The following is a 26710-nucleotide window of genomic DNA, read 5'->3' on the forward strand; positions in this document are numbered from 1 at the left end:
AACTGCCTCGTCAACACGCTCCAGCTCACTGCGGAAGTAACTTCGTTTCACATCAAAGTCCAACATGCAGGTATGATTGACCAACACCGAGAAAGGCCTCAATAAATAAATTGATTAACATGACAATAAATTGAATAACATATTGAGTGATACATATCTTTTGAAGCATAATTATACCTGTGCTTAGCACGCAAGTGACTAACGTCAAATATACACTTTTAGGATTTGAAATATTTAATTTTTTCTCTTTTAGGTTGAATAATGAATGCACAACAAGAAAGCATTGATATCCAAGTGTGTGGCAATCAACTCAGGGAGGCTGTTTCCAGTATTTTTCATACCATTCTGCTTAACAGGTCCAGTATTTTACAAAGCATAATTATACCCGTGCTTAGCACGCAAGTGACTCACGTCAAATATACACTTTTAGGATTTGATATATTTAATTTTTTCTCTTTTAGGTTGAATAATGAATGCACAACAAGAAAGCATTGATATCCAAGTGTGTGGCAATCAACTCAGGGAGGCTGTTTCCAGTATTTTTCATACCATTCTGCTTAACAGGTCCAGTATCTTCAGTGTGCCGACCCCACCTCCACAATCCGCTCCTTCTACGCCCCAACAGAAACATGTTGGTGAGTCAATATTATAAGCAAAATCAACCAAATACTTCATCCTACTATACTTAGTTAAACTTAGTTCTATTATAGAGAAAAATAGCATAAGAAGTTATCCCATGGCATAAGGATAACCGTCCACTGGAACCGTATTCAACCGATCTGTTCGGCCGTTGGATCGGTCGAATCTGCCGGCCGTCAACTCGGCCGAATACGGTCATCCATTGGAACGTTTTCGTTAGTCCAGTTCAGTAGTTGGCTGGTTGCCAGAAAGTGAAGAAAATGATATTGTTTGATAACTTTGGAGGGTTATTTGAGGACACAATTATTATAGAGTATGATGATGTGTTGAATTTTCAGTTGTCATTGAAATAAACAATGTTTGTAAAACGGCTTTATAAAACAACAAGACTGTGGAACAATATTGTGGGTTAGGAACACTAGTTGTTCACTCAGCTCAAGTTAGTTCGGCCGGATCGAAATCATGTATCGCATGTCCACCTTCCTATTTCAAAAAAATAAAGTTGCATTCAATATGGCGGATCCAAAATGGCGGACCAGATTTTTTAAGTCATTGTAAAGTAGTTTTTTCTTCAATTTGAGTAGGATCCCCAATCACACGCACCACCAAATTACCTTTGTGTATGAGATATTAAGGGTTTAAGAACTTGGCCATTGGTTTGTTTGTATAATCAACAAAAGACATTCAAGTTTTTCTTCATGTTTATTTTCAGTAACAATAAAAGGCGTTCTCCGGCAACGTTATTTGATGGAATTTATTCATGATGGCGAAAGATTGTGGGTGGAGTGACCTCTATTTCTAGCGGCCGGTGAATCCCACCCCTGACGGTGTCAGGAAAACCCTCAGGGAATGGGTCCTAACTGTAAGTTCAACAAACTGTTTCCTAGTAAATATCACAGAAATTAATAAATTTCTAATATCATTACAATAATTAAATATCAAGCCATTATATTTATTTTATGATAATACAGTGCCTTCATTGAGTCGCCCACATTCAAATAAACATGTTTGTGAATAGTGGGGCATTTGAATTACTTGTGTGGTTAGTTGGTTACCGATAGATAGCATCACTATTTATGTATAAAATCGCAAAGTAAAATAATTTGCATGTTACAGCAGGTCTTCAGTACATAATGTTTTGAGTACCTACAATAATGTAAGCATGTGGTTTTGCCAAGAGCAAGGAGTATTCCTTTCTGAACAGTTTTTCACCAGTATCCAATGCCTATAGATTTTTTCCCTTGGGGTTATCTCGGAGGTTTAAAAAAAAGCTTTCATATTCTGAGCTCTGAATAAACTGAAAATGAACATTACAACAAAGATTAGCAGTATTTGTTCAAGGATACTTCATAAACAAAAATGTTAACAAGTGTGGCAGAACAAATTTTAGCATATTTTAATAAACATGGCAGATATTTTGAACTTGTGTTATCAAATTTCGTTTAAACTTTTAGTTTTATATATATATATATAATATATATATATATAGGATACACACGACACGGATAGATTAACAACTTACATTTAAACGAGAATTTTCGGGAGCTGGGCCCCCTTTGTCAATCAAACAGGAAGTAAAGTGGTGCAGATTTGAACATTGTAACGGTCGTGACCACAGAGACGCGGTAGAGATGTTGTGTAGACCATAGAGCACAGACGAATGGAGGCTTCAAAGGACTTTGACTTTGAAGCATTGGTCAAAGTTCTTGTTGTGCTCAGAGCCATGGGTGGGGATGGGTAGGGAAGTATTATTTTTAAAGGAAGCCCTGTGATTGTTGATCCGGAGGTTTAGGGCAGTGGTGGTTTTACCTATGTAGAAGGCAAGACAGAAGTTGCAGGAAAGGAGGTAGATGCAATTACTGGATTGATGGGTGTAGTTGGTGATAGAACTGGTAAAGGAAATGGAAGGATCAGTGATAGGGCAGGTTTTACAGAGGGGCGTTTGCAGGGTAGGGTACCAGGTGGAGTTGGGATTTCATCGGATGTGAGTGATTGGTTTTTATTAAAAATTCTATTGAGGTTGGGAGGCTGCTTGTAAATGAGGGTGGGTGGTTGCTGGAAAAGATGTTTGGTAGAGGGATTGGAGAAGACGACATGGAACAGATCTTTAAGGACAGGCTTGAAGTTTTCGATTCCAGGGAAGTAGGTAGTGCAGAGCTTTGGAGTTTGTGGGATTTGGGAATTTTTTGTGGTTGGATTAGTGTCTGTTTTGGAGGAGATTTGTTTCTGTAACAACCTTTCAGGATAGTTACATTTCAGGAGGGGTTGGTGGAGTTTTTTGAGGTACTGCTCAAGGTGGTGGGGATCACTGCAAATTTTTTGGCCTCGGATTGAGAGGGAACGGGGGAGGGATCTTTTGATGTGGTAGGGATGGCAACTCTCAAAGTATAGGAACTGTTGAGTGTGGGTGGATTTGGTGAAAGTATTGATGGATAAGGTATTGGAGTTGGAAAGGATTACGTTGACATCTAGGAAGTTGATGGAGGATTCAGAGATATTCCAGGTGAAGAAGACAGAGTAGTTGGAGTTGAGTTGATTGAGGAAGTGGGAGAGGGTATCATGTCCATGAGGCCATATGAGGAATATGTCGTCAATGAAACGGAGCCATATCAGGGGGATAGGGTTTGTTTAGAAAGGAAATCCTGTTCAAGAAGGCCCATGAACAGGTTTGCATAGGATGGTGCCATCCTGGTGCCCATGGCTGTACCCTGAGTCTGAAGATAATATTTATCTTCAAACCTGAAGGCATTGCTTGTGAGCACCAGTTTTTCAAGGTTTACTAGGAAGGTGGTTGAAGGGGTGGAGGGTGTGGGACGTGAGGAGAGGAAATGCTCAAGGTATTTTAAGCCTAGATAAAAATTATATATGTTTAGCTACATAAAAGTTACACTGTCGTTGTTAGGCTAGCTACACACATCGATTTTTGTTCATACGATTTTTTGTCATCCTTATAAATTCTACAATATTAAACAGATGATCTTTGTCAACATCCGTATAATCTAATAGAAATCATACGTCCAAAAATTGGTGTGTGTGTATCTGGCTTTAATTGTGAAGACTGGGCCCAAACTATTGGTGAGGTACCATTTGCTTATGGTACTGTATTAGCCCCCTCAAGATATCATTCTTCAGTCCATGATCCTCTTTTAAAGGTCAAAATACCTTTAATTTCTATGTTTATATCGAAAGTGAAGAAATAATTATGTTTACAGTGGTATTTGAAAGAGACTGAATAGTTTCATTTATCAGAGGGTGGTCACTAACAGCTGGACAAGTGCTGAACATGTGTGTAAAAACATGTCGTCATACATTGTTGTTTATGTTTTTACTATAAATGGCCAGTTTAGTGTATTAATGCTTCATTATTGGCACGAAATTGTAATTTGGAAATTCGAAGTTTATAATTTTGATTTTTATCCACACATATTTCTGGGTGTCATTCATATGTGCAATATTCATTTGAATGGCAATATGTTGATATTATTTGAAATGTTTCGATATTAAACTGAAATATAACAAAAACTTGAAATACACGCACATTTGCGATATAGCAGTCTTGAATGAAATCCTGCAGTTTTCCATCTATTTTCATCATGACATGCTTTCTCTCATTCTTCAATTTTATAAAATGAGCGAAAAGTCCCTTCTTGGTTGTCCATCTCTTGAGTAATAATAGGGCTTCACAGTTTTTGTAATGCCAGAAACCCTGCCAAAAATATTTGAGGCTAAGGCTCAACTCACACCTACGCGACTCAGGTCGAGAAGAGACACGACTCTAGTCGAGAGCATGTGTTTTCAAATGGTGACAGTCGCGGAGACTAGATCGACTGGTCTGAGTGTCACCATTTGGAAACACATGCTCTCCACTAGAGTCGAGTCTCTTCTCGACCTGAGTCGCGTGAGTGTGAGTTGAGCCTTAGAGAAGAACAAGAGAAAGCATGTATAGTGAGGTCTAAGTTATAATAGCAGTGGAGAAAGATAGGAGAATAGCGTTGTCATTTCTCAGCTTTGCCACTGCCTTCTATTGAGGATAGCTGATACCGTTATTTCTGATGTAATATTAACTGTTCATTCTTGTAAAAAATAATCAATTATTCCGGGTGTTTCAAAAAGAATGACACAATTTCAAACGTTTATATTTATTTTCAAAAATTGTGCACACAACCCAATTTTACATCAAATTACTCCCAGAAGTATCAATTTATGATGATGTATTAAAAGTGTTGTATGTGCCCTCCTTTTGAGGCTCGGGCGACATCTAGACGGTAGCCAAATATTCATCCCACTGTTCGCAAGATGTCTTCTCGGATTGTAGCTACTTACTGCATTAGTTATCTTAGTTTTTAGCTTCCTCAATGCTCAGTATCAAGTGCTAAGGGAGGAACATAAACATATAACGTTGTTCCTCCCTTAGCACTTGATATTGAGGAGCCAACCAGGATAACTGATGCAGTAGCTACAGTCCGAGAAGACATCTTGCGAACAGTGTGGGATGAATTTGGCTACCGTCTAGATGTCGTCCGAGCCTCAAAAGGAGGGCACATAGAACACTTTTAATACATCATCATAAACTTGATACTTCTGTGAGTAATCTGATGTAAAATTGGTTTGTGTGCACAATTTTTGATAATGAATATATGTTTGAAATTGGGTCAACATCTGGTATTTTATTCGTCTTGACATGGTGAGTTGGTGCGTGGCCCCACAGGAGCAGGCCATAGATGATGTGGCTTTGAAACATAAATTCAAATAAGACGCTTCACTTGAATGGGCTATTTTTTTATAAATTAATAGAAACAATATGAAAAATTGTAGTACCCTTTATTATTTAAAACTTGAAAATATTACAACGACTAGTTTTGACAATAGCTTAGGTCATTTTCAAGTTGAAATCAACTTGGTTTAGGTCATTTCAACTTGAAAATGACATAAGTAAAAATGGTCGAAACTAGTCGTTGTAATATTTTAAAGTTTTAAATAATAAAGGGTACTACAAGTTTTCATATTGTTTCTATTAATTTACAAATATGAAGCTCTATGGTTGAACGTTATATATCAAGCTGTTATCAAATGGGTCACCACCCTAATTATTAGCACCACTGTACAAGTCGGATCTTTTTTGCCATTTGATTTAATTTTGATTCTGTTGTATGAATATTGCAGATGGCGGCCGCTGTTATGAAGGAAAAGGATGAAAGCAGAGAAGAACCAGCTCCAGAGTGCAGCGCAGTCTGATGCTGATGGCATCTCAGCAGACAGACATGTGCCACTAATCAGCTCATCGCACCGATTATGATGATAACTTCATATATGAAACCCCTCCCCCTACCCAGTATCCATGTGTGTGTGTGTGAATGAATAAAACTATGGTGAATTATGTCTTAACATTAGTCATAGTTTTGGTTACCTAAATTTTAAGTGATAGTTGTTATAGATAGTTAGTAAGTTAGTTAGTTTGTTGTAATATTTACTTGTAATAGATAGTTATAGTTGGCCAAGCGAAAATGGGTCTCTCAAGGCCACTGCAATGTTGCCACTGTTGTCCACCCCTCACTCGACCACTCTATATACATTGACTATATTTCTACACCCTGAACATCACTCTTTCCTTCTCATACCTTCCCTCTTCCTCTTTTCCGTCACTATACCTGTCACAGTTAACATTTGCTTGTAGAAGCAAGCCTGCTGTATTTCGTAGAGTTGCAGATAGTGTAATCAAATCACAAGATAGTCACAGCACTACTGGGTCGCTCGGCTGCCCGAGAACGACTCATTCAACGATACTAACTGTTAATTTTTTTATTATTCAAACCGTAGCAGATGTAATGCCCACTATTTACATTATCTCCTTTTGGGCGATATAAAGGAGATTATAAATGATATTTAGGAGATTTATAAAGGATATTTAGTTCCTATAAGGTTCCCTGACTGGCACTCTGAAAAACGACTAACATGCTGGGGCGGTCTGGCAGGCCAGCTCAAGCACAATTGGTGTTCTCACCCATTGACGCACGCACTCCCCACACCCACAGGGCACTACCATTTAAACCTACTCAAAGATATATTTTCATTTATTCAAAATACATTAAGTTGTTTTCTATCTCAGTATCTCTTTAATGATCTTCTCGGCTGCACCCATATTTCAGATGCCTGTAGTCTACTTTTCTCTGGCCCTGACAGCACCCTGGTTTCACACCCATATAGAAGGGTTGGTGCAGCTGTAGTTTTGTAAAAAAAAATAAAATTGACAAAATAAAATTGAACTTGAGATATAAATAATTATTGAACAGTTCCACATCAGTATTGATCAGGATCTTGGTCTCAAGAATATACAGTGTGATTAAAGTCAGTAGTTGATATTCTTCAAAGAGCGGCTTACAGTGATGCAGTCTGTCATCTCCCAGTATTGTTCTTAGGGTCTTGTTTTGTATGACAAGTATCCTTTCCAGGTGTATGACTTGTGCAATGGCTGTTCACAAGAAACCCCCTTTCCAAGTCGGTCGTCTAGGCCCCCGCTAGAGTATTTGCTCTGTTGATTAAGCAAATCCGAAGCCCTCCGAGCACTCGTGAATGGCTTTCAAAAGGTTGTTTTGCAGCTTTTGACTGTACACTGGCAAGTTAAGTAGATTGAAACTGAAAATTGAAACGAAAACATTGGCACAATGGAATAGGCGGCTATAGATTTATTCAGCCCCATGCCACAATGAATAATAAAAGAATTTGAGAATAAAAAAGAATTGTACTTTTGAGAAAAAATTATTATACTACCTATCTATCTACATGACTGCATATGTGAAGCATTCATTTAGAATTGAATGACCAAACACTCGAGGTATGTAACCACCAGGTGCCTGTAGTCTACTTTCCTCTGGCCCTGACAGCACCCTGGTTTCACACCCATATAAAAGGGTTGGTGCAGCTGTAGTTTTGTAAAATTTTTGTCTTCACATAGAATTGACAAAATATAATGAAATCAGATTTCCCACTGGTATTTCCTCCTCTGCATCCTGCAATTGAATTGGAACCAGGTTCAATCGAGTAATTTAAAATTGTGCACCGAATTGCACCCAGCCTGGCTCAGCTGGGGGTCCTCGGCTATGGCTGATTGCAGGGCCCCCCACCGGGGGGTCTGGAATAGCCCCCAGAACGAGAGGGGCCTTCCCTGGAAAATTTTGTTCAAATTTCGTCTGTGTTTGGCGTCAAATCAAATGCCATCTTCTGATCAATTCAATGCTTCATCATATAACAACGTTGAGCTATCACTTCACACGGGAGGTCCAATGACAGCAAAACTTCCGGAAGTCCTTTGTGCCTTATGCAGGTCTTAGATTTTAGGGGGCCCCTTGGCCTCGGGGATCCCCGACCAGCCTACCTGGCCAGACCGACCCTTTGTCAAAAGCTTCATAGGACTGTCTTTACTTTCCAATTTTAAGAGATCATATTTTAATAAATTTTAGGATTATGTGTTTGTGTTTTTATGTGTTAATGTATTTTATTTATGTGTTTGTGTTTTATGTCTATGAATATTGTAAATAAACTGTATATTGAATTGAAATTACAATTAGTATTCATTTATTGATCCAATGATCTCAAACTCTCATATGTCACCTATCACGCTGGAATCCCACATTTCATTACCTTGAGTTGTTGCCGGTTCAGCTGAAATCTCCAATGATATGATCACATTGGATGGAATTGACGAGAGTCTAGTTAACAATAATATGTCATCGCATTGGCGAATTTCACTCCTGTTCTTCAGTTATAAGCATTTGAAGATGAGTGATTTTTCTGATCTGAGAGTAGAGGTAATATTTTATGTTTGAGTGAATAACTCACCCTGTATTGTAGCAAAACGTCTCATATTATAGCACGACACTTGTCAGGTCAACCTCTACCCATAGCCCGAATATCAACCAAATCTGGAAGATTAGCATTTTTCATGAAATCCATGAATTAACATTGGTGCTGTTATCCTTGTCTATCATTCAACAAAGCAGATCAAAAGGGCTATTTTTTCTAGCTTTGCAACGATTCCGGACCGTTTTTTAACAATGAAGAATAGTTATTTGTATATCTAAAGTGAAAAGTACTGTTTTTTCTCCCAGAGGAAAAAGTTTGAAGACAATTTTACTGAGGGAGAAAAACATTTTTCACTCGTGATATACACAACATTTTTATAAAAAACTGCAAATAAAATAATTTTTCCTACAGATACCTTGAAAAGTGACCATTTGTGCACTGGTTGCAGGCCGCAAAGAATCACTTTTCCGCACTAGTGCGCAAAGTGAGTACTTTGCATACTCCAGATTTGCAGCATGACAACGCAAAATAGTTAGTAGGTTATATGGAGCACCAGTGCAGCAAAATCAAAATTAAGTTGGTAATACTCATAGTGAGGCCCACATTATAATGGCAGTGGAGAACAGCGTTGCCTTGCCATTATGTGCCTTCATTATAGTAATTTCAATGCTTACATAAGATAGACCCCCTTCAAGCAGTCACATAAATTTTCAATTGAATTACTAATCATTATAATTCAATTATTATTATTCAATTTTAAATAAATTAAGGCTTTTATTAATAATAAAATTACACAGAAAAACATTTGATGGATTTCAGGGAATTTTACCCATAATTACCCACTTTTCATATTCAATGGTAACTGTAGGAAAAACTTAATGTGAAATACGTGCGCAAAGTTCCTCTGCTGCACTCAAGAAACCATTCCGCCCTCGCCTACGGCTCGGACGTAAACGTTTCTTTCGGTGCAGCAAACTGTCACTTTGCGCACTAGTTGCACAAATAACTATTTTAAAAACTTACGTGACCAGTAAAATGTGTTACAACATAAAACTAAAAATTAAACAGCTGGCTTGTAAACACACAGTTCACCGCCGACAGCGCTATGCGCTCTGTAGCAAAAGTTGTAACATCAATGGCCAACAGGCCAACTCGACTACAACTATGATGAAGTTCCCGTTTCAAATTTGATTAGTTAATGAGGAATACTCGTTGGCTGATATTTTGAATAACATGGAACATAAAAAATATTTATACATTTTTATAGTATACGGTACTGATATGAAGTTTGTAATAATTTTAGCATGAAACATATATTTCATATATTGATCAAATGTCTGGTTGAGGCATTGAATTTAGTTGGTTTAATGACTGCTCTATATGCTTCCTCATCTGAGCTTAGACCTTCTAACCTATTTCAAATGTAAGTTTTTAAAATAGAGATGCTTCCCATGTTATTTAAATGGAGTTACTTTTACGCTCTAGGGAGTTTTTATCTTTTTTCCTCCCGAGGAAAATATTTTCAGTATTAAAAATTTAAAAATACTTTAGTATTATGTTTCAGGGAGTAAAGTAGGCTCTTAAGACAGTAAGTGGAGGAAAATTTTATTAATGAACAAAATATTTAATCTGAATATTATGAAAATTCATTATTAAATTATTGAAAAATATTTTTTCTTGAGGGATAAAATATAATTGATTACTTCTAACAAGAATTAACAGTTTAATATTAAATCAGATATAATGGTATCAGCTACATTCTATAAAAACAGTGGCAAGGCAGAGAATTTGCAAAGCTGCCTTGCTATCTTACTCCACTGTAATTATAACGTGGTCCTCACCAGAGCAACTTATAGTATAGTTCCTATTCACTAGATTCTAATTTTTATTCAATCAACACATTGAATGGAATAAAAAACTTTGCAAATAGTTTTATATTTCATGTATTTTTGTCTAGTACTGACATTTTCAACAATTTATAAGTTGAATATAAATCAAATAATTATATGCAATGACCACACAGAACATTTCTATAGAATTTCAAAATATTGGATGATATAATTATACAAAAGCTAATTTTTTATTTCTACATATAAGGAAAATCTAAATAATTGCTTGTATAGGATGAGAAAATAAGTGTTCAAGTGAATAAATTATGAATCATGATTGAAAAAATTGAAATTTAGATTCAAACCTGGAGCGGATGAAGTAAGCTCTTACATAAATTAAAAAATAGAATACATCAATTAAACGTGTAAATAAATAGCGTATAGTTTGTTGTATACGGATGAAAGTTTATAATTGATTGTACAATATGCAAACTAATAATAAAACTAATAATAATTCTAATTGTATACAAGATTAAACATTAATATAAATCTGGTCATTTTGAAGGCGACATAATCAAATACTCCTTAACATTCAAGCTTAATTACATACACAAAATACAATTTTAGATAATACAATATGTTTTTTGGGAGACAAAATCCAAATTTATTCCAGTACGAACATTGAATTAGAGATAAAGTGTAATGGAATCACTTGAATGAATGACAATTAGATTTAATTTATGTAACATTATACACTAATTGGTGTTTTTATCATAAAAAGAAATAAATGCGTACCCTTAATGACTGAAATTTGCTTATTGTCTTGTTAATAACCAAGTTGAAATAAAAAAGTTCTAGTATTTAATAAAATTATCACCATTTTCGAAATGCTGCCAGCGCTTTTCGCTTTTTTCTACCCTAGAAAAAAATCAGGAGCTAGTTAATTAGCATTAAGCGTATATGTAGTATATTTTTACATCAAAATTGATAGAATTTTATAAATTTCCCAGTATATTTAAATAGAACAAGTATCTACCATAATTGATTGATTAATTTTTGCTAGTATATTGTATACCAACCTTGTACTCTCAAAATTACCTCATCAGGTATTCTAAAATATTCTTATACAAACCCGTTGAATAATTTATTATATTGAAAAGGAGTATGTTTAATAATCAATATTATTGGAGAAAATATTATTTCTAGAATAAAGCGCTTTTCGCTTTTTTCTACCCTAGAAACAAATCAGGAGCTAGTTAATTAGCATTAAGCGTATATGTAGTATATTTTACATCAAAATTGATAGAATTTTATAAATTTCCCAGTATATTTTAATAGATTACCATAATTAATTATTTATTTTAATATCTACCATAATTGATTGATAATTTTTGCTAGTATATTGTATACCAACCTTGTACTCTCAAAATTACCTCATCAGGTATTATAAAATATTCTTATACAAACCCGTTGAATAATTTATTATATTGAAAAGGAGTATGTTTAATAATCAATATTATTGGAGAAAATATTATTTCTATATGTTATCTAATGGATATTATTCAGATGAATTTTGTTTATTCTTAAATTTTCACTAGTATTTTCTAAATAATTACATAGTCAAATAACTTGAGAAGACCTACACAATTTGATGAGAACTATTTCTTACAATAAGTACAAGATACAAGAATCAATCTGACAATTGGAGAACCCTAAAAGTAGTAGTACAATAGTGGTATGATTTTTGGTATTTTGATTAAACATTTGTACATAAGCTATGGATATACTTTTCTATGTAATTTTAAGGTACTTGAATTACAATAAGAATGAACGTTTACCACACATACCTCACCGTTATATATGATAGGATAGGAGAAAGAAGAGAGGAAAAGTATTTTAAAACTAGATAGAAGAATCTTTGGTCGGGTTCTTGAACATCGTTCAAGCTCTTGGATACACCAGGTAGGCTTCTCTCAGCTGACTGGTAACTGCAAAATTATTAAAAAAAATATTAGTTTAAAATACTTATGAAAAATAGTTTAATAAAGAAAAATAATTGAATATAGACAAAACTTTATTCTCAATTATGGTGCCTAGAGCACTATATTGTGATCCACGTTATAATGGCAGTGGAAAAAGATAGGAGAACAGCGTTGCCTTGCCACTGCCTTCTATATAGAATAACTGATACCGGTATATCTTCTGATGTAATACGAACATTTATTCTTGTTTAGAAAAATCAATTGTATTTTATTTAAAAATAAATTTCAATCTGAATTCTATCTGAGATTGAATATTTTGTTAATTCTACTTCTGCATAGTTAAAAACCGATCTGGCAACATTGTGGAGCTGGAAAAGGATAGTGTCTTGTCGAATGGTTGACAAGGATAGCAACACTAATGTTAATCAAATACTGCCATTATAACGTGGACCTCACTGTAGAGATAAGATGTAATATACTATTCATGAATCCACCTCAATCGATATTAAAAAACGAGCTGCCAAGTTGCTAATCTCTTGACAATATTATCTCCATCCATACAATTTGAATCACTTTAAAATGAAAAATCTTGACAAGTTCTGTTGAAGTTTAATTTTTAGTTTTGTGAATATTATTACCCAAAAATACCAAATTTCAAACTCAATTTAGTTTAGGAACAATCCATTTCAAATACTTATAGAGCTTGACAGGCTCACTTCAGGTTTAATTATTACCTTTTTGAATTATTATTAAAAAATACCAAATTCCAAATTTAATTTAGTTGTAATAGTATATTTCGCACCTAGGGCCGAAAATGAGACTTTTCCGACTCGAAATCGGTTTTCAAGTCCGAGGCCGTAGGCCGAGGACTAGAAAAGATTGAGAGCCGGAAAAACATTTTTGCCCATGGTGAGAACGTTATTTTTCGCCACACAGAAAAATAAACAATATAAATATGAGAATAATTGTTTATTAGGCACTTCCGAAAGCAAAACAGGAAGTTCATGGCTCTAGCAAATCTGAGGTAATCTGAATATCAGGAAATTGTCCAAGTATTTTTATTTTTTATTCTGATTTGTCTAAATAACCTAAAAGATTATGTTCAATTATGTAAGAGGTTGAGTTTATACATTTTATTCTTCCAAATGACAATAAGATGATATTATTATAAATGTTTTGATTCTTGAATAATAAACACAAATAATGAAAAGTTTTTTTGATCAGCTGTTTTAGCACACTTGAAATTTGGCCAATCTGAATGTCAACGTCGACAATGCTTGTTGTCGACTTTGGAAGTTTAGGTTAGAAGTTCTATCCTACTCTGAAAATCGAATTTGAATAGTTTATAATATATATCTTATCTATATTTTATTCATCCAAATAAAATGATAGTATCTTATTGCAGAATACTTATTCAATTCTAGAAGCATAAACTGATTCCGTTTCATAAACCATTTTGTAAACACGTTCACATCAAATCAGAATCAGCTGACTTCAAGGTTATTTTACAGCCCTAGGGCCGTAAAACTTTTACCGGCCTGGTCAGAAAACAATCATTTTCGGCCTCCATATGACGCACGAAAACCAGCTCATTACATCCAAGTGGGGCGAAAACATATTGTTAACCATAGATTTAAAAACCTAATTAAACAATTACAATAATACTATATGGTAATGAAAATTTATTATTCAAATTATAAATTAATCAATATGAAGTATCACGCATACGTTGAGTTGTTACCATTCCTAAAATTTCCAGTCATTAAATACTTTCTGATGAAAAAATGAGTTGAAGAAACTCATATCTGAGCAGGAATTGGTGAAGTTAGTAAACTAGCGGATGGTACCATAAATATCAAAACCATGGACGATTTTAGTTCTATTAGACGGGATTCAAAATTAATAGCAGCAAAGAATACTTAGGGCCGCCGGATTCCGAGCTCGGCATTTGGCTAAGTTCTAGACTTTAAACAGCTGGAGTCAGAAAATTGGCTTTCTGAAACGGGGCGTAGTCGCAGTCGTTGTCAAAGTCACGTTTGAATTAAATTTCTAAAAGCTAGAAAATTAAACATAAGATAAAATAAAGGAAAATAGTGTAAAGTTTCAGTTATTTTGAATCATTTAGAAATGTTTAATTTCGTCAAGGAAAATCATTTCCAATTATAGAAATGAGAAAATAAAAACTGCTACTACTGTTATAAAAACTGCGATTACGCCCGTTTTGGAAAGCTATTTTTCTGACTCCAGCTGTTTAAAGTCTAGAACTTAGCTAAATCCCGAGCTCGGAATCCGGTCCTTAATGTTTTATTGTGAACTGTCATGTAAATCGCAAAATGAATGAATGGATTTTAGTATCAATGAACAAATCGTGTTATTTGCAATGATGGGTATTTTTCCAAGGTAGCATGACACTTCGTACTGTGGCGTTTCCTACGAACCGAAATTCAATCGTGGACTTTTCTACGAAGAACTGCTACCTGTACTTAACTTGTATCTGTTACTGCTATCTGTCCAGTAATAAAACTGTTAGGCTCAACTCACACAGGTCGAGAAGAGACTCGACTCTAGTCGAGAGCATGTGTTTTCAAATGGCGACGTCGCGGAGACTAGAATCGACTGGTCTGAGTGTCACCATTTGGAAATACATGCTCGATGTTTTAAAAATACTCATGGACTCCCCAACCACGTCTCTTGCTCACACCCACACATAGATGCTGAAAAATATCATCTATACCAATGGTCGCCAAACTTATGAGCCTGTGAGCTAGAATAGCATTTATAAATCTTCTAGTGAGCTACCAACGAATATCAGACTGAAGAAAGTACGGTACGAAAAATGAAATTTCACACTTTTATTGCACTTTTTTACTTTTTCACAATTTTTAGACATTTATACTTTCAAAAGTATAAAAAAGTTGAATGTACATTTCAATGAGAGCAGTGGAACTCTTTTTGTTCATCAAGTATTCTCTTGATGTTTGGAGTGTACTTTGTAGCCGCCATTCTGATGCAGTTGTCCAAATGTTCATCAGTCAGTCTGTTCCTATACCGATTTTTTATGAATTTCATACTTGAAAAGATGCTTCACACAAGTAAAGTAGAGCTGAACATAGCTTTCAACCTCAATGGAACTTGAATAATATTTGGATATTTTTCTTTGGGGACTTGAGGCCAAAAATTTCTAGTTGTAGAAAGTGATCTAAGAGACAGATCATTTTGGAAATCCACAAACTTCGTTTCAACTGAAGCCTTATCTCCACCAAAATGTTTTACTACACAAACTGGAAAATCTTCTGCATAGATATCTACAAAAGAGAGTTGATGAATTGTACCATATTTGATATTCTTTTGAAATATTGAAATCGTTGATCAAACTGTTGTTCAAGTCTGAAAGAATTGTTACGTATTCTTGGTTATTGCTGCGGTGCTGTGGAGGATTTTTCTCGTCATTGATTTTCTTCAGACTGGGAAAGTGTTTATAATCAAACTGGACGACATTCTTTTGCACGAGCATTTCTGTGAGCTACCAAAAACTACCCCACGAGCTACCGGTAGCTCGCGATCTACTGTTTGGCGACCACTGATCTATACATATGCAATATTAGACATATGACAGTAACAAAATTACTACATAGAATACAACCGTAACAGATACAAGTAGGAAAGTCCACGAATGAATTCTGGTTCGTAGGAAACGCCACCGTAGGTAGTGCCTTTATACAATACGTGGGACTGAGTGAAGCGTGGAAAATTTTTAATAATTGTTAATGACATACTGTTATTAAATTTCCGAACACCTAAATGATTATTCCACACATTTTTCACGAATAGTATCACCTCAAGAATTGAGAAATGCTTCATCGAATGTTTCTTCAGAGACGATCAACTTTCATCATTCTCCAGAATTGGCATTAATTTTTTCCTTCTTCTTCTGGACATACATTGCAATTGAAAAATAAGTCACTTGAAAATGCAATTTTTATAAAAACTAATAATATTCAGGTAAGTGATATTCCGATTTTGATAGAATCTTATTATAATGGTACATTAGGCATTATCTAAAATGCTTCTTCTACAAAGAAACACTTAAGTTTTGTATGTTTCACTGAACTTTTTACTCTAATTTTTGTATCATCTCATAAAGGTATTCAACTGATTCAAGTACTTAACTGATCAGAATGAAAATAGGAATTAACTAGACTGTCACCAAAATCTATAATATATAATTATTATTCAACGAAAATCCTAAATAAATGCTGTAAATCACCCCGAAGACTTCTGCTACTGCAGACATTGACAACAGGGTTAACAGCTCATGGAAATTCGATGAGAACTACTATCCAAAAATTATGAAAATAGGAATTAACTAGACTGTCACCAAAATCTATAATATATAATATTATTATTTAACGAAAATCCTAAATAAATGCTGTAAATCACCCCGAAGACTTCTGCTACTGCAGACATTGACAACAGGGTTAACAGCTCATGGAAATTCGATGAGAACTACTATCCAAAAATTATTTGCCAGTCCGGGAATCGAACCCGGTTCCTCCCAATTGCCAGTCAGCATTTGAATAATTGCATTCTCTATTTAATTCCATCTGTAATCTATAATATACTTGGTAATTTAAAAAAATGGAATAACTTATAGGTAAACCTACACATGGTTTAAAGTAATGATCTGAAAGTCTGAACCAAGTAATTTGGTAACAAATAAATATTCAATAGGATAAAATAATCTGGAATATAGTATCAATCATTACAATGAACGCAGAATAAAAACTCAAATTGACTATCGCCAATATCAATAATATACTACAGTAATTTAGAAATCTTTAGACGTGATAAACATTTCCTATATTTGGACAATTTCTATCCAAATTCGGGAAAGGAACAGTTTTGGGCTTTAAGCCTGTTGTTCCTTCCCCAATCATTCATAGTTGAGAATTATATTGTATCTATCAATGTATAAATAAATAAATAGTGCTGTTTAACCAATCTGTGAATTTCTATATTATAATGTAGCTTATTGTGAATTAGTGTAAAAACTAGCTGATATTGAAACATATATAAACAATGAGATGTAATACAAACTTAGAAAATTTTTGATTTTTCAGAGTAAAAATAGTATCTGAAAAACATATTGATACTAGAAAAATTTAGATCTAGAGTTAATTACAGACATTCTATATACTCAGATCCATTTAAATGTCGAACTTAAATACCTCAAGCCAAAAGAAAGTAATTTCAACGTTTTTCTCGTCCCTATTCAGAATAAGAAATTAGAAATAAGAATAAGAAATGCCAGATGAATGGCGAAGTAGTGTATTGGTTCCCATCTACAAGGGTAAAGAGTGCAATAATTATAGAGGCATAAAGCTAATGTCTCATACAATGAAGGCTTGGGAAAGGATTATTGAGAAGAGACTAAGACAAGAGACCACAATCAGTGAGGAGCAATTTGGATTTATGCCAGGAAGAAGAACAACAGATGCAATATTTGCTCTCCGGCAGCTGGTGGAGAAGGCAAGAGAGCTAAGGTCTCAGCTGTACATGGCATTTGTTGACCTGGAAAAGGCCTATGACAGGGTGCCCAGGCAAGAGATTTGGCGAAGTATGAGAGGAAAAGGTGTGCCAGAGAAGTATGTTGGATTGGTGCAGGAGATGTACAAGGGAGCCATCACTCGAGTGAGAACCAGTGTGGGAAGGACCCAAATGTTTTCTGTGCAAGTTGGCCTTCACCAAGGTTCAGCACTTAGCCCATATCTGTTTGATCTGCTCATGGATGTCGTGGGTGCTGCAGTCAAGAGGCCAGCACCATGGTGCATGCTATTTGCAGATGACATCGTGCTCTGTGAACCTACCAAAGATCAGTTGGAAGAAGGCTGGAAAGCTGGAGGAAGACTTTGGAGGAAAATGGACTGAAAATTAGCCGACCAAAAACAGAGTACAAGGTATTGAGAAACAATGATGGGCTACCCTTACAGCTTGAAGGAAACCAACTCCAACCAGTTGCAAGTTTCAAGTACCTGGGTTCAAGTGTACAGAGAGATGGAGGGCTTGATGTGGAAATACAGCATAGAATAAATTGTGGATGTATGAACTGGAGAAAAATGAGTGGTGTTCTTTGTGATAAGAGAGTAAATTGTCAAATGAAGGGAAAAGTGTATAGATCAGTTGTGAGGCCAGCTATGCTGTATGGAACAGAAACATGGCCCATTTCAAAGAAACAGGAACGAAAGATGGAAGTGACTGAGATGACAATGTTAAGATGGATGTGTGGGGTTACAAGAAGAGATAAAATAAGAAATGAATTGATCAGAGGCACTGTAAAAGTTGGACCACTGGGAAAGAAAATGCAGGAGACAAGGATGAGGTGGTTTGGGCATGTACAGCGACGGGAGGAGGATTATGTTGGACGAAGAGTGCAGGATTTGGTTTTGGATGGTGTGAGAGGACGAGGTAGACCTAGGATGAGGTGGGGAGATAGAATAGCGGGAGAGTGGTTGGAGGAGAGAGGAAGCATTGGATAGGGCTTTGTGGAGAGGCAGACTACGAGAAAGGAATGCCGACCCCATTTAAATGGGATAAGGCACAGCCAAAGAAGAAGAGGAAGAAGAAATTCTAACTATCGTTATCTAAATCTACGTGATTTGGGATTTCAATAAATTTTGATTTAGTCCCTGCAGAAGCTGAATGCAATAAATGATCTACAAACTAAAATAAATGACAAGAATTTAACAAATCTCACTTACCTTTCAAATGATCCTTTGCTTGTACTGGGACTACAAACAACATTATTTGTGAGATAAGTTCCCAACGAATCATCTGAGCTTCCACATTCCAGATCACTGTAACATAACGTAATAAAGAAATATTGTTAGATTTGAAAGTAATCAATTTGAAATAAGTTGTTGATGTAAAACTTGACTCTGTATCCAATATTGGCATTTATGATACAAGGTGCACACGAGAAACTTACTTATTTGAAAGGTCAATAAAAACAAAAGTACTTCAGATATTGTTTCAATCTTTTTTTATATGAGAATACAATATCTAAATTTTTTTCCATGCAGTCTTGAAAATTAAATCAGACCAATGGCGACCCTCGTTGCGCATACACTGATAAAGTCGATTTTTGAAATTTCGTTGCAGTATATCAATCGGTATGTTGGCAATGGTGTCGCGAATGTTGTTCTTGAGGTGTGCTATGGTCCGTGGTCGATCGACATAAACCACGGATTTCAAATAACCCCATAAAAAAATCGCATTGAGGAAGCGCATGTGGAAATGAGCCTTGTCAAATGACCGCGTCTTCAGGCAGGTTGTCAATCAGCATATCACATGCATTTTAACGGGCAACAAAATCGCGTTCAGTCAATTCTTGAACAACAGCCAATTTATAGGGATGGAGTTGAAGTTCTTCATGCAAAATTCGTTGGACAGTGGAGTCAAAAATGCCAGTTCTGATGGTTCGTTGAAGTTAATTTCTGGGATTAGCGACACTTCCACACTCCTGAAATGAGTTAGCCGACGACAGAATCGAATTATGGCCAGGAACGAGTCTGTAGGGAGGAATTTCAAATCGAGCGCGGAAGGTGATCGGCCATCGGCCATTAGAAAAGAAGCTCTCAACTGCGAAGGCCCGCTGCTCTCTATACCGGAGCATGATAGCTATTTACTTGAGGGAGGATAAACTTGAGAACTTCCCCCTCCAGATGCACCCCGTTCAGCCCATCTACACGACCAATTCAACGCACGGGATTTTTTTCAAATAAATAAGTTTCTCTGGCGCACCTTGTACACACCTTTAGAAGATAAGACACTATAGTGAGGTCCACGTTATGATGGCAGTGGAGAAAGATAGGAGAATAGCGTTGCCGATTTTCTGCCTTGCCACTGCCTTCTATAGATAGCTGATAGGATATAGGATAGATGATACCTGTGGCGAGCATGACAGTAGAGCAGCCACCACCACGTTTTTAGAGGTCTGGGCCGAGCTACTTTTATAAGTTATATCATAGAGAAACGATAGCATAAGTAGATATCCCATGGCATAGGGCGTTTATGTCGCAACTTTTACTGTTATCTCAAGCCGATAGCCCACTTAGTTCTTTCCCGTGAAGCTTTATGACGCTGGTAGTCTCTCATATTGTGCCGTTCATACACTCTTACCCGGTCAAAACAGTAAAAATCAACAATAATCGGCTTGAGATAACAGTAAAAGTTGCGACATAAACGCCCTATACCATGGGATATCTACTTACGCTATTGTTTCTCTATGGTTATATCATGGAATAAATACACAAGTCCACTCAATCAATCACTCTCTATCGACAAATCGCATAATTACATCTACTCTCTCTACTTAATATACCAGTAACTCTTCAATCATATTACTCAAAAGCAAATCCTGGTCTAGCGCGCCTCGAAATGTTCTCCCAGTTTAGTCTCAATCATCACATCAAAAACGATCTCTCTGCCAATAAAAGCCATAACAATTTATTTAAATGAATTAATCACACTCTTAGCTCACCAGTTCAAAAGTCCAATTCGGTGGCCTGAGTCATGACTCCGCTATTCTAATAATTAAACTATTTCAGCGGCGTATTTGAATTGTTACAGAGGCAACATTTTCTTAAATCAGCAATTAATCGATCTATTGTATCAATACCTTGTAAATAATCGTAGCTTATATGATTTATGTAATCAAAATATTCTGAATAAACTCCTCTAATCGAGTTGTACCCCTGACCGAAGAAATTATGATTATTTTCCTAGTTTGCTCCTTCACAACCAGCTGGTTGGTATTTAGAGTGCTTACTGACCTATAGTCAAGTAAGCGCGCTTTATTGAATAATTTGTTGTCTATTGAAGATAGTTCATATTGAATAGAAATACAAATGCCAGTACCCTTTTTTACTTTCCTTGCCCTATGGTAATAGGTAAGGAAAGTATTGCTTTCCGAAAAAAATTAAGGTGCCCCAATTTCTAAATTTCTATACGTTTCAAGGTCTTCTGAGTCCAAAAAAGTGGTTTTTGGGTATTGGTCTGTATGTGTGTGTGTGTGTGTGTGTGTGTGTGTGTGTGTGTGTGTGTGTGTGTGTGTGTGTGTGTGTGTGTGTGTATGTGTGTGTGTGTGTGTGTATGTGTGTGTGTGTGTGTGGTGTGTGTGTGTGTGTGTGTGTGTGTGTGGTGTGTGTGTGTGTGTGTGTGTGTGTGTGTGTGTGTGTGTGTGGTGTGTGTGTGTGTGTATGAGTGTATGTACATCTGTGTACACGATATCTCATCTCCCAGTTAACGGAATGGACTTGAAATTTGGAACTTAAGGTCCTTACACTATAAGGATCCGACACGAACAATTTCGATCAAATGCAATTCAAGTTGGCGGCTAAAATGTCGAAAATGTTGTCAAAAACAGGGGTTTTCGCGATTTTCTCGAAAACGGTTCCAACGATTTTGATCAAATTCATACCTAGAAAAGTCATTGATAAGCTCTATCAACTGCCACAAGTCTCATATCTGTAAAAATTGCAGGAGCTCCACCCCATCTATGCAAAGTTTGATTTTAGATTCCCAATTATCAGGCTTCAGATACAATTTGAACAAAAATTTTCAAGTGGAAAAGATTGAGCATAAAAATCTCTACAATTAATGTTCAGTAGCATATTCACCTAAAATTGAAAATGAGATAGAAATTAGAGAAAATAAGATTATTCAATTGCAAACTGTTGGCAACTGTTGATTCTATTAAATCATTCAGTATGAAGAGATAGCAGACTTCGTGTGTCTGCAGCGCTATTGTCCTGTCACCAGCTGGCTCAGATCTTAGAAAAGTAGACTTGAGATGCGCGGGAACACTAGCGTCAGTTGATCAATTTTCATAACGGCAAGGAAAGTTGTGTGAGTGCACCACACCAGATTTTTGAATTATTTTATCACAACATGTTTCAGTATATAGTGGAAACAGAAAAGAGACAATAGTTCATATTATACATTTATCAGTAACAAACATTTGTAATTTATTATTATTAATTTGAAATCTCGAAAATCTGAGGCACTCCCACTTCGAAATTACTTTCACTTTTCATTTTTATTCAATTCTTTTCAATTGCAAAATAACCATATTGTCATTAGTTTCTAGTAAACAGTCCACTGAACTATGTATAAAGATTACCACAGATATTTACAACAGAAACTAGTTCCAAGAGGATATGCCTTCTAGCATTTTCATTAAATACTTTCAATCTCTCATCTTTCTCCAAATACATGAAACTGTATGATTTCTATCATAACCCAATCATCAATTATATCATAGCCCATCAAATAATAATAATTTTTTATTGCAAAAATTAATACATGTTACAATTCATAGCAAGTATAGTATAACATCATCCTATTAAATCCTTAGAAATAATTCGATAATTGAGAACAAATTTAAAGAAAATTTAAAACAAAACAATTTAAATACACTATTGGCATCATCCAACAAAGGATACATCCTGTCCGCTGAGTAAGAGCATCAATTCAAAGCAAAATCAAGCTATCATGAAAAAAAAGAAACCAAAGGAGTTAATAGTGAAAAAATAAATTACAATAGAACATATAAAAATAAACAAAAATAAAACAATATAAAATCTTATAGCACCCTTTAATTAAAAAAAACTTTAAAATAGTTTAACAACTAGTTTCGGTGATATCACACCATCGTCAGGTTATAAAATAACAATTTTATCAATTTTAAAAAGTAGCCCTTGTCAATGAAGTGTTTTTATAAATAATAATAATAATAATATCGTGTGACCTGGCTGGCTCAGGTCTGGTGTCAAAGTTTTCAGGTCTTTTAGGCAGCCGGGACCGACGACTTAACGTGTCCATCCGAAACACGGGAGTGGCCAAGGATAAATATCTTGCCCGGGCCGGGATTTGAACCCGGGCCTCTGAATCATAAAGCCAGTATCTGATCCACTTGACTATGATTTTTATAAATTACAATATATTACATATATCCTAACTCCGCCTAATAAAGATTTTTTTCATTTTCATTATATTACTGATGTCAAAGAAAACGTTTTCAAAGATCTAGTGCCGGTTGCACAACAGCCGGTTAAATTTTAACCGTAATTAATACCACAAGAACCAATCAGAGAAGCCGTCTTTTTAAAAACGCCTTCTCTGATTGGTTCTCGTGAAATAATTCACGGTTAAAATTTAACCGGCTGTTGTGCAACTGGGCCTTAGTCAATGACTTCCATTCCTATCCTTGAACAGGTTACCTGTCAGAAATGATGTCCCCTTCAAGGGCGCACTGCAAGTCCTCAATCCTCTGCATAGCCAATCGCAAATCTTGTCTGACAGCGGAAGTTTCAGCCTCGGATGACTCCAGACGTTTTTCCAGCTCCTGATACCGAGTGTTGAGGTCCGACTCCCGAGTCATCATCAGGGCGAGTTGGTCCTTGGCCTCCCGCAATGAACGTGAGATCTTACGGACTGCCTCTTGAGCTGTGCTTTCTTTCATGCGGAGTGTCGTGTTTTCCGACTGCAGACGTTCTGTTTGTTCACGCAGACGGTTAATCTGAGTCTACAACAGAAAAATCTATATATATAAAAGCGAAATGGCACTCACTCACTGACTGCCTCACTCACTCGCAGAACTAAAAATCTACCGGACCAAAAACGTTCAAATTTGGTAGGTATGTTCAGTTGGCCCTTTAGAGGCGCGCTAAGAAATCTTTTGGCAACATTTTAACTCTAAGGGTGGTTTTTAAGGGTTTAAAGTTCTTTTAGCATGTATATTCTTCTTATTCCAATATCTTTAAATTATAATTGAAATGTCCATACCATATGTTAATATAGAAATATAATCTAGAGAGAGTACCTCTTCGAAACAGTTGTTAACTGGTAACTAAATTAATAATTTTGTCAGGTTGGCATTAAGTTGAGTTGACTTTGTTAGGTTGGCACCAAGTTGAAGATTAAAATGCATTTATCGCGGAAAAATTGATTGGGCACTGCTACTTCAATCAGAGCTATTCCTGAGAATATTATATTACTAGCCGTCAGGCTTGCTTCGCTCGCCATATCCGTTAAGCCAGACATTTAGTCTGGACCCCCGACTGGATCGTCCTAACAAATGAAAAATGCAGGCGAGCGAAGCGAGCCTGCTGATCTCATTCTTGGACGATCCAGTCGGGGGTCCAGGGGGCGGAGCCCCCTGGCTAGACGGATATGGCGAGCGAAGCGAGCCTTACGGCTAGTCTATAATATAATAATGGAAATAGTTAGCTTATAGTACGTCATACTGTGAAAAGCCAAAGGATGACATACTATAAAACGTCATACTATAGTACGTTGGCTTTCAGTACGGAATTGGAAATTCATGAATGACGCATCATCACGTCTGAATTACTCAACTTGAAATTTTGCATATTGATTCTTAATTAACCGAGGATAGACCTTGTTCTGGCCAGAGAACTCGAATTGTAGCGCCAGAATGCCAGACTGTAGTTCTGCCAATAGCGGGCTTGTGTTTGCGCCGGCGCAGACCGTCCTGCTGCGTGGCATTGTGGATTTTTTTTGTAAGTCTTGTCTGTCTTGGTTCGTCGGCCCGTTGTTTTGCAAGACAAAATTTGTGTTTGTCTGTCATGTAATTTTCGATCGGAAATTTCTTGTAAATTGTTTGAGTGTAGTGTGTGTGAATTATGAATATAACAGCGTAAATAGTATTGAATTGAATTAATTAGAATCGGATTTGAATTTATAAAGAATCCAGTTTGAGCTTTGTTCAAAACACAGTGCATAGCCTGCAAGTTGAACGCGAAAAGGCAGCCCGGAAGCAAGAACCTGTCTATTCCCAGATTTCGTCCCACCCTGAACCTGACCAAAACACCTAATAAAGGCTTCGAAGGGCAAGTAGTCAAGATTGGAATAAATTTGGTGAGTTTTTGCTCTTTTTTATTGTTCATTAATGCAGAGTTTAACTGTACAAATAACCTGGCTCAAATTGAAGATTAAATTTTGCCCCTTGTTTGTATTTGATTATTTAAATAGTAAATTACAGTCCTCTGGTAGCTCTAGCCTGAGCTTTGTTCAGAACAGGCCTATTTCTGCAATATTTCAGTACGTCAAGTTTTCAGTTTCAAGTTTCTAATCAAACCCTTGCTGAACAGGGATTACCTGCTAGTAATCAATAAAATTTCTTGAATAAGAAAATTCTTCCAAAATTGAAAATACACAATTTTATTTTTGTCAGATCCACATTTATTAGACTAAGGGTAACGGTCCACTGGAACCGTGGACCTCAACCGATCCGTTCGGCCGTTGGATCGGACGAATCTGCCAGCCGTTAATTCGGCCGAATATGGTCGTCCATTGGAACCGTTTACGTCAGTCTAGTTCAGTAGTAGGCTGGTTGCCAATTATTGAATCAACTACTATCATAGCCACCAAAATTTTTCATAAACAATGATTATATTGAGGTTTTGAAAACTGAATAAACTAATATCCACTAAATTAGTTATTCATTATAATAATCTTATCTTCAGAACCTTTTTGTTCAGCAATCTTTGTCCACAGATTCCTTTAACATCACAACGATGATATCTTTTGTCTCGCACATCCCACAACGGAACATGCTCTTGAACCAAACTCATCAACTTTTCATTGACCGTAGTTACAACTTTATAAAACAGAACAACTTCAAAAATCAAACAAGACTGTGAAACAATTTTAGGTTAGGAACACTTTGTTGTCTCAGCTCGACTAGTTAGTTCGGCCGGATAGAGCCGGAAAATCCCATTCATTTCGGATCGAAAAATTGATCGGCCGTATGAACCTGTTGTAATGGACGAGCATCTATTCCTTTCTTTGTTGGGGGATCGTTCGGACGAGTTCGGTAGTTTTCGGCCGATGCTAGTTCGGACGGCCCACCTTATACAGAGGACTGCCTGCAGTTCTTACATATCTTCAGCTCAAGTCCTGAAACTGTTGTCCTGTGTACAAGTCTAATAAATGTGGATGTGACGATAATAAAACTGTTTTTTTTTTCAAAATAATAGTCAGTTGTATGGAGTTATAATTTGGAGAAAGACTATTGAGAATAATGGAATAATCTTAATGCAGAAGAAAGCTCGAATTGTAATTCTCTCAAACGGAGGAAGAATGTAGTGATGCAAACATAGCAACCGTTATTTATTCAATTTCTTAATTCCTCTTATTCAACCATTCATATTCAGATCTAGTTGATTATTTACCTACATTTCTGAAAAAATCACTAATTCTATTACAACCAGTCACATCTTTAGCTCTTTTGAGGAAAGAATGTTTTAAATTTTACTTTTCTAGACTGTATATTTTGCAATGATTAAATAATACATTTCCATAAATGAGATTGGATATTCTGTTAATTAATTACAATTCTACATTGTTAAAAATCTATCTGGCAACGTTGCGGAAGTA

At 36.0% G+C, this 26710-nt stretch overlaps 2 protein-coding genes across 12 annotated transcripts in view; one reads left to right on the plus strand and one right to left on the minus strand.

Moving 5' to 3' along the window:
- LOC111048178 (neogenin) overlaps window positions 1-8194 on the plus strand; it is a 267521-nt gene extending 259327 nt beyond the window's left edge. For 3 of the 5 annotated variants that reach the window (XM_039442940.1, XM_039442937.1, XM_039442939.1), the window contains 3 exons: window positions 254-635; window positions 1352-1501; window positions 5803-8194. The gene's annotated coding sequence lies outside the window, so the exon portion shown is untranslated. The remainder of the gene's footprint in view (window positions 1-253; window positions 636-1351; window positions 1502-5802) is intronic. The other 2 variants (XM_039442938.1, XM_039442944.1) reach the window with 2 other exon arrangements.
- Window positions 8195-10142: 1948 nt separating this feature from the next.
- LOC111054006 (unconventional myosin-XVIIIa) overlaps window positions 10143-26710 on the minus strand; it is a 184010-nt gene continuing 167442 nt past the window's right edge. For 3 of the 7 annotated variants that reach the window (XM_039442931.1, XM_039442935.1, XM_039442936.1), the window contains 4 exons: window positions 23530-23834; window positions 19009-19104; window positions 16088-16181; window positions 10143-12256 (listed from right to left, as the gene is read on the minus strand). In XM_039442931.1, coding sequence (XP_039298865.1) covers window positions 16133-16181; window positions 19009-19104; window positions 23530-23834 — 450 coding nt within the window. In that variant the 3' untranslated portion in view covers window positions 10143-12256; window positions 16088-16132. The remainder of the gene's footprint in view (window positions 12257-16087; window positions 16182-19008; window positions 19105-23529; window positions 23835-26710) is intronic. The other 4 variants (XM_039442930.1, XM_039442933.1, XM_039442934.1 and 1 more) reach the window with 2 other exon arrangements.

Source organism: Nilaparvata lugens, chromosome X (assembly GCF_014356525.2).
Source record: "Nilaparvata lugens isolate BPH chromosome X, ASM1435652v1, whole genome shotgun sequence".
In the NCBI taxonomy this organism is placed as follows: domain Eukaryota; kingdom Metazoa; phylum Arthropoda; class Insecta; order Hemiptera; family Delphacidae; genus Nilaparvata; species Nilaparvata lugens.